At 39.1% G+C, this 17,189-nt stretch overlaps 1 protein-coding gene across 8 annotated transcripts in view; it reads right to left on the minus strand.

Moving 5' to 3' along the window:
• Positions 1 to 596: 596 nt before the first annotated feature.
• LOC125240997 (matrix metalloproteinase-14) overlaps positions 597 to 17,189 on the minus strand; it is a 29,157-nt gene continuing 12,564 nt past the window's right edge. For 2 of the 8 annotated variants that reach the window (XM_048149251.1, XM_048149249.1), the window contains 11 exons: positions 13,859 to 13,988; positions 12,078 to 12,182; positions 11,530 to 11,698; positions 10,433 to 10,508; positions 9,847 to 9,924; positions 9,518 to 9,649; positions 8,977 to 9,145; positions 6,412 to 6,615; positions 5,475 to 5,731; positions 5,214 to 5,364; positions 597 to 1,034 (listed from right to left, as the gene is read on the minus strand). In XM_048149251.1, the coding sequence (XP_048005208.1) occupies positions 937 to 1,034; positions 5,214 to 5,364; positions 5,475 to 5,731; positions 6,412 to 6,615; positions 8,977 to 9,145; positions 9,518 to 9,649; positions 9,847 to 9,924; positions 10,433 to 10,508; positions 11,530 to 11,698; positions 12,078 to 12,182; positions 13,859 to 13,988 (1,569 nt within the window). In that variant the 3' untranslated portion in view covers positions 597 to 936. Of the gene's footprint in view, positions 1,035 to 1,742; positions 1,842 to 3,745; positions 3,942 to 5,213; positions 5,365 to 5,474; positions 5,732 to 6,411; positions 6,616 to 8,976; positions 9,146 to 9,517; positions 9,650 to 9,846; positions 9,925 to 10,432; positions 10,509 to 11,529; positions 11,699 to 12,077; positions 12,183 to 13,858; positions 13,989 to 17,189 lie in introns of all 8 variants that reach the window. The other 6 variants (XR_007178701.1, XR_007178704.1, XR_007178705.1 and 3 more) reach the window with 6 other exon arrangements.

Here is a 17,189-nt window from a genome sequence, read left to right on the forward strand (position 1 = left end):
TTCAACAGTTCAACATGTCAAAAGTCCCAAGCCATAACCCATGAGCTTGGTGCGAAGAGAGAGGGGTCTGTTGGTCCCATTTTTTGGTTTTTTGAATTATATCGATATCCCCTTATGTATTTCATATAACAAAAGCCATTTTAAAATATATCTAAATACATATATTCACTTCTAGCTCCGCATATTGGTAGGAAAGCATTTTCGTAACTTTCACCATGAATGACTCGTTTGTGCTATTATTCACCTTTTTTGTTAACATATCTAATCGTGTACACTAAAAATGCAAAGTCGATGAATTTAATTGATCGACAAAGCCCAAACCATGGCAATGAGTGATAAGAAAACGTTCATCCACCTGTAATATCTATCTTCATTTGTTAGTTACAAATTGACGTAAAGCCGAAGGTCTCTTATTTAGGACATAATTAGTTCCATTAAATTCAAATCATATAAATCGGAGCATAACTTTGCATTTGTGTAGTTTCGTCCCAAAGAATAAGACGATAAGTTATTTTACTCGATCTATCTTGAATATTGAATATAACTATCGAGTTGGTATTTATAGGGATATTCATTCCTAGGTAAAACAAATTTAATTTACTTCATTAGTTTTATTTAAAAATCGTCGCTTACATCAATATCACACTCGTACTTACATCATCTATTTATAATAAGTATAAAAACTATGACTTGCATTAAATTATCGTTCTCGTAACAATATAAAAGGTCGCAATCATCATCACACTCGGCGTTCGCTATACACAATATACCGAAGCCTGACACGCACACACACAATAACAGTCGGCGAAGCGGCGAGGCACTCACTCGGGCGCCACTCCCGCGGTTGCGGCGGGACTGTAGCAGCCAGGCGGCTGGCGCTCCACGTCTCAAGATCCGTTAGGCATCGGTTCTGAACCCCAGGAAGTGCAGGCACTGCTAGAACCGCGAGCACAAGGCCGCCAGCGCCAGCGCCGCGATCCCGGCGGACAGGCGCGCGCTCGTGCTGCCGTTCCCGCCCGATGCCTCCTCACCATCTGCAACCAACATTAGTTCCAGAGACCCATAGCACGTAACACCTAGCCTCTCAACTCCTTCGACTGAAATGACCAGTCGAACGAGTCTGCTAGGAACTTGGAAAGTGCAAAGCTAGGGTGCGTGCTTATTTACTAATAAATGGAACGGTGTAATTTATTGTAACACAAACATTAAATGCGCAACATAGACATGCCTAATCCCTATTTACCTACAGATAAATAAATAGAAAATGAAGCATCCAAAATAAGAATGAATCCCTTGGACTTAGGTAAATGAATTGCGACTCGGAAACTAAATTTAAAATTTTCTACCAAGTGACTCTTTGTAGAGGATACGGCATTTAGGTATTCATTTTTCAGTAAACAGAGTCTAGAACGATTTTATTTATCACGCTGTGAATTTGTAAGACATGAAATTAATTAATAAAAGCTATGACTTCTTAGGTTGAGAATTTGCTCTCCATAGAGTTTTTTTATGTAAAATTTTACCATACTTTTTACAGTTTACTTTAATGTCTTTGTTTAGATTGAGCGATTTGCTGGCATCGAGGACTAAAAATATAATAACTACAGCAGTATACCGTACAATATATTAAAATAAAAGTATTATTCGTTATAAAAGTAACTTATACAGCGGAAGTAGAACTCTGAGCCGCAAAAATAGCACATGTTTAAGAAACAAAATTGAAAATGAAAAGCAAAACCTACAATGAGGGGTGATTGTAGTCGCGGCGGAGGGGGCCTCCTATACGACACGGCTCGCGCCGCCATACTACAGTCGAGCGCCGCCCGACTGGACGCTCACCACTGAAACATTAACGTCCTTTAGCAAGGATTCAATCCACCGCAACCAAAACCCTCTAGCCACTACTTTATCACACCCACTACGTTTCACTACCTCATATCATTTCTACACACGTAATTTACTCATGCATTGGATTTAAATTTATTTTTACAAGATACTTTGATTAGAATATTGTGCATTAATCTTATAATTAACCTACAGTTGAGTTTTAAAAACAAATACAGCTCTACATTCAACTCTGTTAAATGTGTTCTTACATTATTAACTACAGTGGAGTCAGTATCATGCTTAAATATATTGTTTAGTTAGTAACAAATTGACACGTGTCAGTATTAGTTTACGAAGGTATTTTGGGACATAAATATATTTACAGTGCTTTTTTATTATCAATTATAATGGAAATGCATAGTTAATTCATTGGTATATATGTCGCAGGGAAATGGCCAAAACAGAGATTTGATCAAATCTCTAAGGGATTTGATCAAATCACACAGGATGTCAAAATGGCGAATCCATTTCATCATTTCTCTAGAAAATTTCAGTCATTTGACTAAATCCCTGACTTTGTTTAGTGAGATCACAAAATCGGCCAATAGACACGCCACGTTTTGTCATTTCACTAGATTTGTTTAGGGATTTGATAAAATCCCTGAACCACGACAGTGAGTTGACGAAACGAACTCAAAAAGTCAACTAGTTTTAACATTTCCCTAAACAAATTTAGGGAAATGATAAAGTCTCAACTGGTGATTTGATCAAATGTCTGAACTGGTTTCGTGAAATGACAACGCCAAGAATCTAATATATCCAATTAGATTTATTAGATTCTTGCCTTTGTCACTTGATTTGGTTGAATCCTTAACTAGATTAGTGAAATGGTAAAATTTAATCCGTTTTTAAGAGTTTTTGGTTTTCTATAAATAAGAAAAAAATAGAATAACTAAAGAAACAAAGCTAAAAATGTTTCATTTTAAATTATTTGCATATTTATTAAAATATTTTGTCTTTTCACTGAACTTGTTTAGCGAAATGATAAACTAGTTGACTTTATAAGCTCGTTTCGTCAACTTACTGACGTGGTTCAGGGATTTTATAAAATCCATAAACAAATCTAGTGAAATGACAAAACGTGGCGTGTCTGTTGGTCGATTTTGTGATTTCACTGAACAGAGTAAGGGATTTAGTCAAATGACTGAAATTTTCTAGAGAAATGATAAAATGGATTCGCCATTTTGACATCCTGCGTGATTTGATCATATCCCTTAGTGATTTGATGAAATCTCTGTTTTGGCCATTTCCCTGCGACATATATATATATATAAATGTAAGCCTGAGTATACCTATTGTTTACAAATGATGAGTGAAGATTTATTTTAGAAAGTGCATAGCACAGCACACTCGCACATGCATAGTAAAAATCTTACGTCGTATTCGTAGTCAAGGATAGCTGAGAGGCGAAAGTGCTATGCACTACTGGAACTGCTTTCAATTCATAACAATATACAATGCTCACGTCACTGGCTTGGCAGGTTTCACCACATCTAAAACGCGAGGACACCCCTCGGCAATATCAGATTAGATAACACCCGGTCAATAAAATAGGCATAAATAACCTGCATCGCTAGATGGTTTTCCCCAAACCAATACAGTGTTATATTTAATGCGTAAATCTTACTCGCGTTCAATTTTCTACGACCATAAATACATAGGTACTTACTTAGTTCGACATACATCTACTTATGTATATCTAGCATTATCATAAAGCCACGAACACCGACAATTACTTATATATAATAATAAAATTACTTAAATATAATACGTATCCAAGCACCAATATGCGACTCATGCAGGCAATATTCTAGCAGGCACTAAGCATGCATAGGACGTGAAATGAACCTGAACGTACAGTCAGCTCGTGATAAGCGGGCCGCTGTAAATCACCGCTTATGTCTATAATCTCACTGGTATTCGCATATATTCTCCTATGTAACTAATTGAGTCTTTGTTCTTTATGCAATTTCTCTATGTACAATGTTCAGGAACGCTCCGCGGAGACTATTTCCTGAACCAGAAGAATGATCTGGGAGCGGATGGATTTACACCTAGAAAAACAAAATACACAAACACACACATCGAAACGTGAACAGATACCACGCACCGTCGTGTAAGTGAGACATTACTTATACTATAGTGTGGACTTGAAACAAAACAATCGGTGCTGATTAATCATTTGTGTAACTTGATAGAACACAGCACTCGTAAAATTATGTACATATACACATAAGGTGCTCAACGAATAAAGTGTTGCATTATTTGCTTTGTGACTTGTGAAAGCAACTATAGTGAAATATTTACTCTTTGTAAACTTCTAAAAGTTAAAACTAAGTGGAAAAATCCGAAGGAGACTAGCCACTTTTGCGTAATTAAGTCTCGTTCGGTTTTCAGCCACGTCCGCGGAGGTAGGCTCGGAGGCGCCCGAAGCCACGTGGACCGGCCCGCTCGCTCCCGCACCGCAGGCCGCAAGCCAGCCTCTCTCATTAAACTGCATCGGCTATTAGATAAGCGTTAATCGGCACACGAGAACATGTCATTTCTTATGACGGTTATTTTTGCTGATTAGTTTTGGTTAGTGGTAAATTAGCAGTTAGTAATTAATTATAGCGATTTTAAAGAAAATTAGTATCTAGTAATTCTTAGTAGTTAATTGTTAAAGTTTAAATTGGCATGTAATCACAAAGCAGATGTTATCAATAAAATTGAAACTGAAATGGGGTTAATAATTATTGCACTGAAATAGAAGACATAATAAATAAACACAAAACATACAAAAACAACACAAGTGAAATAGAATGAAACACAGAGGAAAGTACTTGAACAAAACTTGAAGAACGTAAATCAGTATTGATAGACATAATTCGAAAACCAAATAAGAAATTACACAAAAGCGCACACTTAGCGATAGTTTTCTTCGATGCTCATCCCTGGTTGTCGTGCCGGGAGCGGTGTAGCTCTAATACAGTTACTACCGGATCACGCCAGGATTGTATAAGGTTTAAAATATCTCGAATAAATGAAATTCTGTTTTAAAACTTAACATACATGAAAACCGACATGCTTCCGGACTCATAATATCACCGCTTTAATTTTGAGATTGAATCAAAATTAAGGTATACGGTCATTGGATTTATTTATAGAAATCGGATTGATGTATTTATTATATAATAAATATGATTGAATTATGTACTGATTCGTTTTTTTTCCAGCGTCAAACTTTAACATCGAGCCTGGAACTGTTAGAAAAAGTTAACCGGTGTAACTGCACTTGTGAATACGAGCGTCAAGGTGTCAGGTCGTGGCCGGGTCCCCGAACCTACCTGCGTCGAACTGGATCTCGCCGACGTCGTCTTCCGACGGCGCGGGGGCCGAGAGCCGCGCGTTACCTCCGACTGTGCCGCGCGGCGCGCTCGAGCAGCCCAGCCACCAGAAAGCCGTGCTGCGTGGGAACGCGGGGTTATCCGAGTCCACCTGTCAAAACAACATGTATACTGTAGCATTAGGTATGTGTGGACAATACAACGGAGCAACTTTCTCGATATTACATTAACCAATTTCCCACTTTCATTGTGCAGACTTACACTAAACGTCCTGTCGTTAAACCTCCAGTACTGGCCACCCTTGAAGAAGTAGGTGTAGCCATTCGTATACTGCAGGGCAGCGTTGATGTTGTCCGGGATGCCCTCCCAGTTGGACAGCGGCTTGGGGTAGGTGGACTTGACGGGCGGCCGCTGCGCGGGGTCGAACCTCCAGAACTTGGAGCCCTTGTAGAAGTAAATCTTGCCGTTGCCGGACCATACGAGCGCAGCGTCTAAGTTGTCAGGAATACCAGTGAAACCTGAAAATAATTCATAATTGTTACTATCTCCATACAATTTATTTAGGAACTTAAAGTTTTAAATTTCGCTCCACGTTGCATAATGTAGGTACTTTTGCGGGTTTACACAGCCTTTTAATGCCACGTCGGTGACAAAGAAGAAGCATACGGCCCGTCGAATGGCTGGCAGACATTGTAGCCTATACAACTAACAAATTACTAAGCTATTGATTTTGTGTGAATATATACCCTACAATTGATATATATTATAAAGTATTGAGCACTTTGGCCTAGATTTTACTAAGTTACATATATTAGCGCTGGTGGCCTAGCGGTAAGAGCGTGCGACTTTCAATCTAATCTGGAGGTCGCGGTTTCGAGCCCCGGCTCTGACCAATCAGTTTATCGGAACTTAATGTGCGAAATGTCATTTGATATTTGCCAGTCGCTTTTCGGTGAAGAAAAACATCGTGAGGAAACTGGACTAATTCCAATAAAGGCCTAGTTACCCGTTACCCCTTTGGGTTGGAAGGTCAGATGGCAGTCGCTCTTGTAAAACTAGTGCCTACGTCAAATCTAGGGATTAGTTGTCACAGCGGACCCCTGGCTCCCGTGAGCCGTGGCAAATGCCGGGATAACGCAAGGAGGATGATGATGAGGAACCTATTTAAATGTTTCTCATACGGCATCGATTACATTACCTTCGCTAATTTCTTTGGGATAGTCGCCGTCCATCCTCTGTCCGTTGTACCTCCAGTACTTGGAGCCCTTGAAGAAGTAGGTCTTGCCGTTCTTGTAGGTGAAGGCGGCGTCGATGTTACCGGGCAGGTTGGGCCAGGAGCGCGAGATCAGGCGCGGGTACCCCGACGCCACTCCGTCCTCGGTCAGCCGCCAGTAGTGTTCGCCTGTATACGATAACATTAGAGTTACAATACAGTCGCCATCAGATATATCGGAGCGGCCGAGGCGTTCAAACATATCTGGCCCCGTAGCCGAATGGCATTGCTGCGACGCGAAACGAAAACGAAACGCCGCGAAAGGTAGTCTGGCTCTGTCGCGCCAATACGCAAGAGCGATAGAGATAGATATCTATGAGCATTTCGTTTCGTGAGCGTTTGTGCATTCGGCTACGCACGCTGTACGTTGTGTGTGAACAGCTTGACTGCTCCAAGTGCGTAGTAGGAAATTCGCAACGAGTGTTGTCACTGAGACTGTTTGAAATCGACACGGAAATAACTTATTTTTTACTCTTAAATGTTTCAGATTCACATCTAATATGTAATACCATATAATTATATCTACCTACTATCAAATAATGATATCGTTAGCAGCCTCATATGTTGACTTTGTGTATTTATTTTGGGCCTGAATGCGACAGACATCAGATCATTCGACAATGGTGTCTGGTGATTGGTATCTCGCTATTAAATATGAAATAATTGTGTTTAGCTGAGGCACTCTTTTTATGTGGATACTTCTTTGTTTGCATTCTCGTATATTGTTTAACGTATTACAAGTACGTCGAATCCTATAAAAAGTGCGTGATGTAAACTGCTTTTAAAATGGAACTTCATATATCATTAGAATAATTAGGTACATGTAATTAGATCGTCATCAATTTCTCCACATTTTACTGACATGCTACTATTAACCCTTGTTCATTTACTGTGTGTGTGTGTTTAAAATTTATGACGTTTAGAGTGACATTCAATTCTTTGACCCAGTGATGTCATAGCAGAGCATAACACTGGCACACCTCGGACACTGGCGATCAAATATATCGTCACTACTTTTAAAAAATCTCGTATCTCACGCTGTTCCTCAAAGTTCAAACGCAGTAAGTCTATATGCATTCCATACATACTTACTACAATTTTCTTTTCATTGACAGACGAAGATACAAGTTTTTTTAAAAGTAGTGACGATATGAAAGAGGCGCGTTCCTAGCACACAGTCTATGCTCGTATAGGTGAACACGTACCATGCTTCTATGAGTGAAATATGACAGGTCGACTGTTCGTGTTCTTGACAGGCGGTATGTGTGAGGTAACCGAGAGGGGGTGGGCGGCACTTTCAGCGGGGAGCGGGAGTGGCCATACTGTACGATAGTACTCTTTATTATACTGTGACAGTGATCTATTCACTAGAATTAAAAGAAGAAATTTGATATACTGTTATTTGTTAGGAAAAACATATCTCAATTTGCTCGCGTTGCCTGTCCGGGCAAACAGCTTCGAGCTACAGGCCGTCTGAGAACAGTCCCCCGTCGCATGGCACTTTCAAGAAAGAACCCGCGTGTCATCGGCCCTACTTACTACGAACACTTACCTGCCGATCTTAGGAATGAGCCATATGACGAAGCATTTAAGCGCAAATTGAGAAACCTTTTGTTAGATAACCCTCTGTACTCTGTAAATGAGTACATGGAATTGAATTTGTGATAGCATGCATTTGATTACACTGACTTCGGATTTTATTTCATTTCTTAATTTTATTGTGTTTTGTGTATTTCTATTTGTAAATGACGATCCTTATTGGGAGAAAATATTCATTTTATTATTTTCAATTTATAATGTAATTTTCGACGATCATGATGAGAAGATAAACATAACTTTGGCATGTAACAAATTTATAGTGTAATTTTTATCATGAAATAAAGAAATCTATCTATCTATCTATGAGCTGGGGGCAAACGAGCAGACAGGTTGACGTCGACTGACACTAAGCGATCACCACCGCTCATTGGACATGGACACCAGAAGGGTAGGAGGAGCGGCATTTAAGATGACAGTACGCACTTTTCTTGGAGGCTTGAAAGTTTGAATATGTATTTTTTTTATTAGTGGTGGGGGCGTGCACAGGTCTCGTAAGCAAGGACCCCGTGAGGGATACGGGCGAGCCTTGCTCATGTGCATAAATATCTGCCGCCGTCAGTTTTCTCTTAGTCGCCTTATTTATTTAATCGTATGGCAAATTATATCTAAAAGGAATCAGAGTCTAGCCTTGAGGTTGCTAAGTCCGGTGTCAGGATGTTTAGATTTTCAGCAGTGGCCTTAGTGCGTTTTCACTTTATCCGATCCGATATCGGAAGGAAGACTGATATCCCATATATCTTTGATTTTTGTCTTTGCAATCCTTCGTACATCTAATATCGAATCGGATAATGTGAAAACGCACTTATACGGCACCCACGGGACAAAATGGGCTGGTGTCTTTTCTGATGTCGGCGCCACCCGGCACAAAACCTGTATATTAATTAGAATTACCCTTGAATATAAAGGTGTTTCCGTCAGCAGAGTTGAATATGGTGTCGATGTTGGGGTCGGCGCACAGCGCGGGGTCCTCCGCCGCCGGCGGCGCAGTCGTGGGCCGCGGCGCCGCCGGCGCCAGCGCGCCTCCGCCGATGTCGGTCTGGCTCTTACGCCCGTACAGTGCCTGCAACACGGATTTCAAAAGTATACACCCCCTGTGTGCGTCGTGTCGAGTCGTGAGACGTTTGGGCATTCGGCTACGCACACTGGTATATCATATAAAACTTATCAATGTCTTTATGTTTATGCTATAATTTGTGTCGAATACTGTCCAGAATGTCAAAATGACCAATAAGAACTAACGAAATTTTTAACGAAGATTATGGATAGGTAACGCCATTAGGATAGGTTATCAACTTACCAAAAACTGAAATAGCCAATAAATAACCCGGATAGATACTTCTTTTTAATAATAATAAAATTATACATATATTTGCTTTTAGGTCTCCAAATAAAATTTTATATTACATGGGTATATAAGTAGACTAATCCATACCTGAATGCCTTGAATATCGTCGGTATCAAGCTGGAAGGCGGGGTCGTAACCTCTGTAGAAGGGCGCCATGAGCGCGGAACGAACGTCACTGTGCGAAAGACCTAACGAATGTCCGAACTCGTGCGCGGCCACCTATAAATAAACACCAAATAAAATCGTAAAATGATGGCTACAAAAATTATATGCACTTGAAGTAATTGTCAGAGTAGGCACGATGAGCAACTTTACTGACGCAGTACGTTACAGAAATGACGCAGCAATAACTATGAATCATACTTCCGGTGTCATGTGTAGGTACATAATAAGTAACGATAGCAATAATAGTGCACCTGGAAAAGGTTAGTTCCCCTCCTCGAGTTGATAGACCACATCTCGGCGTCGTCGAAGTGCGCGTCACCGCCGTACACCTGAAACAAAACACACTCATCATGTACCATTATAACATCACAAAGCGGAAATGAATATTTTGTACTTATATAAAAATTACGCCTACTGTCCACATTTCATGGCCCTATACTTTCATTTGTTAAACTGCAATAATATTACTTCCGCTACATTTCACCATAAATAATTTATGTTACACACATGTATTTTATTATTAACAACAATAACGTAACCGTGTCGTAATTGTGTACATTACTTTTCTCTTTGTTTATAAAGATAAAATAAAATTAGAAGTCGAAGGTAGGTAGATTTATTTAAATACCTCCTAAGTATAGGTACCTAAGTAGGTAGTTAAGTGCTAAACTGACACCGAATTATTTTGTTTCGATAACAGATCAAAAATTTAACTTATGTTCTGTACAATACAAAACAAAAGAAAATGACTGCATGGTTATTGTTTCAATGCAAAAATATTTTAAAACCGGTAATTTACTTAAAAATGTGCATTATGCGGGAAACTCGAATCCTTACCGGGAAGTAAGCGTGGGCCAGGGTGCCGCCGGGCCCGTCGAACGGGTCGCCGTCACCGTGCTCTCCCTTTTCGAACCTGCAATAAAACGCGTTTCAAATGTTTCAATAAATAAGGACGTTCAATTTACGGTACGTCACTTGGGCTTTTCGCGTCCATTTTTTGGTAGCATAAAAACCGATTTTTCGGTTTCCTCAAATGACGGCAAAAATCGTTCCAGGGGACTTTTCAGTTTTGGCACCAAAACTGAAGTGGCAGTAGTGGCACTGATCTATGATCTCATAGATATTTCCGTCTCTCTCGGATCGCACTCAAGTTACTTCGAATTGGAAGCCAACATCCTCTTTTCTCTTCATTGTTCTTTGTTGTACACAAAAGTTACTAAAATTGAGTAAGTACTTAATTTAATACTTTCTTAAGACAAAAAATAAGTTATGCAATAATTTCAATATTTTCAAAACTTACAGTTTCGATGAAGATGCAGATTTCGGTCTAAACCGGATCGTCAGTTTTGGCAAAAAACATGTTTCGGGTGTACAATCGATTTTTGTAATACTAGCATTCGTTACGCAACAGAGATTCGTGAATTGTGACGAAAAGCGCATTTTATAGTGAGTCGAATGACCCCGAACACAATGCCCACTCTGGTCAATGCGTATCAATGTGTTGTGGTTTTTGATTTGACACAACGTTTGATTTTAAAACGTAATCTTCTTTTGTTGGTATTTATTACTTTAAATGAAATCAAAACCAATGGGTGTACTTGTAATGATATTTTAAAATTACAATATTAAATACCACACCAATCAAATTAAGCACCTACTTGTGGTCGCATTCTCGAACTAGTAAATAAAGAAAGAAATGGGTACGGCGATGGGATTGTTTTTGTTTAAATACTCTTTGCAATGTAAAATCTAGTTTAGAATAAATTTAAAAGTGGAAAATGTCTGCCTTGGGTGAGACTTGAACTCATCGATCATCGATTGCAGACGTTTCTGGTAATCAGAAGTTAAAATCTAGTTTTTCTTTAAATTTACAAAATGAAGAGATTGTTAAGTTGTAATTACACATTAATTTACATTACGTTCAGATTAGTTACCTTATTTCGATATGGACTTGTCCGGATCGTTTTTGCGTAAAGGTGAGGTCGGTGTAGTCGGCCCAGACGTTGAACGCCTTGGCCAGCTCGGCGTCCACCTCGGCCCGATTCAGCTTGGACGGGTACTTGGAGATCTTGTACGTCAAGTTCTTCACTCGCCACCGGGATCCTGCGTTGCCAAGTTAAGGTAAACCCAAGGGTGTCACCGAGTGGGAAGAAACAGGGGTGGCTTGGGATTTAACATTTTGGTCATTTCTAAAGGCCACCATAAATCCCTTTTTTCATCCCCCTTAAAAAGGCGATGCCTTTGAGCTTTGATCCTCCTTACAACTATAATACTTAGTTACTATTAACAATATGAGGTGTTTAAAGGTAAATCGCTGCTCCTTAATATACAAAAATATCAATAATATATGGATAAAGCACAAGAAAAAGTAATAAATAAGAAATTTCAATAGCATTGCAAATATATAAAATCGCATGGCTAGCAGAGTAAAATAAAACACAAACAAAAAACAATAGAGTAAATGTTATAAAATGATGGGTACCTTGCAGCGCGTATCTCTTGGCGCGGCTCTCGCCGAAGCCGACTTTGTCGCGCACGCCACAGCGCGGCAGCGACATCACCTGCGTCGTCTCCTCGTCCAGCTCGCCTGCACACACACACACACACAATGTCACTGCCCGCCTTATATGGCCGCTATATCATCTACTTATCAACTCACGTTCGAATCCATTACCTTATGACTTCGATGCTACAACGGCACGAAATATATTATTATAATTATATATTTTGTTAATGCTTCGACTAATTATATTTCTGGTAGATATATCTGAGCTGTGCCTGTGTGGTGACGGGCTAAGAATTTCACCACCCCCTTTCTTCCCGTGGGTGTCGTAGAAGGCGACTATGGGATGTGGGTTAAATTGTGGCGTAGGCGAGAGGCTGGCAACCTGTCACTGCAATGTCACAGTTTCGTTTTCTTTCAACCCCTTATTTGCCAAGAGTGACACTGAAGCTTTAGTAGTTTCATGTGTTCTGCCTACCCCTTTATGGGATACAGGCGTGATTGTATGTATGTATGTATGTATGTATATCTGAGCAAGTATTGTTTCAATTAAACGTTAATTGATGAATAACAAATGTACCTACTACTGGTAGTATTCATAGACGTAAATGGCTTATTCGAGAAAACAACGATGGTAACAATAATAAGGAAAATCAAAGACAAAACCTGAACTTTTTGTTCAGCTAGCTAAAACGAAGGAAGTAATTGTAATTACAAAACCACATTGTCAATTTAAGAAGCTATAACTTGTGTCAATAAAAGTCACCTTTAGACGTAGGACAGCAATTCCCGTCAACTTTGTACAATGCCACGTCAGCAAATTTTAATTGATCCTATTTTGTTACCAACATTTAGTAATATAATTCGACTTTCGTAAGATATACAGGATAATTGTTATAATTAAGAAAATATAGATACTAGAGAACCTTAATGACGAAATAAAACTTAATAAAATCTCAATTAATCAACAAAATCTTGGTAACAAAATAGGAATTAATAAAAACAAATTTAACTTTTCCCTTAATTTTTGTACAAAGTTGACGGGAATTGCTGAGGAACGCTTGAGACTAAGTACTCGATGCCAATGCACGCATACCTAAGGTTAAAGGTATGTACATAAAGTTATCGAACTAAGTCAACGGCACGGTCTGAGGTTCTAATCCAAATGAAACTCGTGCGCGGACTACTAATGAATAATGTATTAATGTGCGTCGCTGCGTTATTTGCTTACATAATATCAGCCGATACCAATAAACTACTTCTCGCGTCAAAGCACGTACGTGTCCGAAGATGTTTCGAGTAGCTCCCCGTGTAATTGTATGGTATTTATTAGCTGATGTGTGTTGTGCGGATTGGCAATTTGTTAGATGGCGAGTACGGAGTGGAGGCCCAGGGCCAGTAAATTGCAGGTCGAGGAGCTAACGAGCCGCCTCGCGCCCGCGCAAGGCCAAGGCGGCCCTCGTGGGCTACCATTACATAATTACGTAAACCCATGTAATCCAAGAAATGCACGGTCACGCGCACGAGTCATCGAGTCGTATTATGTGTGCGGAATGCTTGTCTCAATAAATCTTGAATATAAATAATTACTAACTTATGCATAGTTTTCATAGCTTATGACTTTAAAGGCTGAACTCTGCGTTACGAAATATTTAAGATTTTATATCTTCTTTTCATACTTAGCATGTACTTAATACATACTGAAACGGATCACGAAGACATATTTACATGGATGTATCACAGCTGACAGGTGGTATTACCTGTCGCATTAAGTCCAGCGAAGCTCTGGAACTCGGCGATGGCGCGGCGCCACGAGCTCTCGTCCATGATGTGCCCGCTGGACGGGTTGCGCACCGCCGGGCTCAGGTACCCGTACTGCGCCAGGTACATCTGCAAACAAAACCAACTTCAGTCACGCCCAAAGCCTTTACCAGTTGATGAAAATATATATTATATGGAATACATTCGTTATAAGAAATACAAAAAAGCATCATGACTTCATGAGTCAACATGTTTAAGAAAGCAAATGAATGTAAATAATAATTAAGACGCAACAGGAGCGAAAATTCTAATATGGAAAGGAGCCCCCCTTTCAATTTGGAAACTTCAGTTAAATATACTCGTGTTATTAACAAGATTTATCGAAAAAAAATTGTCCATTAAGAACATCTCAGTTAAAAGATATTGCGAAATAGTATTTTATACAATCGTGATATAATACAAACTATAATACACTCTCGTACCGTACTATTAGGCCACTCAGCAAGCTTCGTGGCCTAAATATGGTACTTGACTGAAAAGCTTAATTATATCACTATTGTATACAATACTTTTTCTACGAGTCATCATCTTCATCATCAATGGACGGAAATATCATAATTCATGCAAGTTAAAATTAATGTTAATAGAGTCGTTTACCGTTGTATCAACATCGAATTACCTAGCAACCAATTGTTTGTAATAACCGTCTCTGATTGGCCGATAACGCGACAGATAAAAAAAATGTGTTTCAGGTGCAGGAAAATTTGCCAGGTATCGCAAATTAGTATAGAAATTGTATGAAGTTCTATTTTTGAAATTATTACAGTTAACTAAAGTCAACTATAATGAGCTTATTGAGCCGGAACTGCCATAGAGTATCCAACACTGAAAAGTTAGCACTTATAGTTTAGTCTGTGGTGGCCTAAGTAATTGACAGATTACAGTCGACAAGTAGAAAAAAATCTTTAAAATCGAGGTGCCGCTCTCGACTGTTTCCCCCTCCAAAACTTAATCCTCCTCCAAATCTGAATAATAATGAAATAATCTGTATCGGAAAGTTTAGTTTTTTTGGCTAATTGTTACAGGTGAAAAACTTAAGAAAGTCACCTGTTGTATGTGTGAGTGACGTGTTCGAATAGAGAACACATATTTAAAATTAGTAACACAAACAAAACAAACTCCTATTCGAACACGTCACACTCACACATACAACAGGTGACTTTCTTAAGTTTTTCACCTATACCAACTTGAAATAAATATCACACCCTTTTTTGCGCCATAATGAAAAAAGCCGTTTTTAGAAATTTTTGATGGGCTCTAGCGTCTTTAAAAATCAAAATCAAAATGGTCCGACACATAAAAATAATGATGATGTGTTCAAAAAATCATTGCTCTAGCTTCAAAAACCAGGGAGGAAATAATCAAGAGCATTTGTATGAAAAATTTACCCCTCCTGTTGCGTCTTAATTTATCACCTTTATATACTCTAATTACTGTGGTTTTTGTTGAAGATATATTTGGCTCACGACCGAATTAAGGAACCTGTCTTTCTAAACTTTCTAAGTTGGTATGTTAGTGGGACAAATAGTTAGAATTGAACAGTAGATAAGTTTAACCATATCCTGTAGGAAGCTGCTAACGTTTTTAATAAGTCATTAATTTTATTTTTTTATCACCTGGTTATCGCAAAATACTGCCCATTGTTTATTGTCAACTACTTCGGCTCTGAGTAAGGAGTGATAACGAGGTGACGTAAATATATAATCTGGCATCGTCTTCAACGAACAAAGCACGTTCGGAAACAATCTCTTAATCTTTGTGACAGACGCGACATCTGTGTAGTATGAAAAGGATTACGTGCTCATCAACCTCGTTTTATTGACAAAAATGTTGTGAGTTTTTTTGCCCTCCATAAATAAAAAAGTTACCCGCCTTAACTTGGTTGATCATTCAATAGTAATGCGATACTTTTGTACGTGGGAAATCTAATAATATTATTGGCTCAGGCTCCGTTCTGTTTTGTTAGGACAAAGAACAGAAATAGGTACCTATATGGAGGCAGATAGTCATAATCTGTGGAGAGCATAAAAATATTATTAACTTTATGTTATCCGTTATTAGGTACGTTTAAGTAGGTACATATATTAAATGTGTATGTATGGAGTGCGGATATGAAGCTCAGCCATGGGCGACCTTGCGCTGTGGCTAGCGTGCGACGCATTGCAAGTGGCTGCACGCATCTCGCACTGGCACGACACAGCCAGCCGGCATACGGGACCCGCCGCACGGTGGGCTGGATGCCTCGAAAAGAGGACATTCGCACTTTTTTCAGAAAATCTTTTTTGCGGACAATAAATGCGGAATACATTTTTTCGAAATAAGGCGTATTGACAGCAGAAAAAAATAACGTCTGTTTTTTTGTATGGGACCCAAAAATAGGTATCTTGTTTCTCAGAAACTATTAGAGGTCCCGTCTTCTACCTTTCAAGACTTTGTTTTTCTACTTTTATAGAGTAGGAAACGAAAAGCAGATTTTTTATACAGGTGCTGTTTTTTTTAGTCCAATTTGTCCACACATTTTCGATTTTTACGTTTATGTCTTTTTTGATTCAAAAAATGATTTTCTGAAAAAAGTGCGAATGTCCTCTTTTCGAGCCATCCAGCCCACCGTGCGCCGCGAGGGAAGAGCTTTTACGAGTATGACACATCTCGATGATAATAAAGACGCGATTATAAGCGAACTCTTACGACAAAATAACGAAAAGTAGGATCTAACACCGATTAAAAAAATCCTCCATAATTATATCTGATTCATGCATTTGCACTGAAAAGATTCTATGTACCTGCAAGTTCAATGCAGGGATGTAACGGAGTTCTGCTTCTGCTTCCGTTACTGCGGAACTTCCGTTTTGTTTTACACATCCGCTTCTGTTCCGGTTCTGTTATTTTTCAAACGGAAGTTATAACGGATGTCGGAACCTAGCCCGACGGTGGGACATGAGCGGCGTACATCAAAGACCAACAGGTCTATACCTATCATTCGCTCATCTCTCCGCTTGCCACGTGCTGCGATACTAAACATTAATCGCTTCATTCCATTGCGCGCCAATATTTGTCCTGTCCACCTAGTTAGTAGCGAGTGAACAACTATTCAGTGGTGCAGGGCTTATCTACGATCCCCTTAGAAGCTCCCCTTAGATTTGTTTATTAAATACAGTTTACTTCTTTTACAATCACTCCATTTAATTTAAAAATTTAATTGTGTGCTAACAATTACACATATAATTTTTACTGGTTAGTTTTGGATTGTATTATACTACCTACGAGTAA

Source organism: Leguminivora glycinivorella, chromosome Z (genome assembly GCF_023078275.1).
Source record: "Leguminivora glycinivorella isolate SPB_JAAS2020 chromosome Z, LegGlyc_1.1, whole genome shotgun sequence".
Taxonomy (NCBI): domain Eukaryota; kingdom Metazoa; phylum Arthropoda; class Insecta; order Lepidoptera; family Tortricidae; genus Leguminivora; species Leguminivora glycinivorella.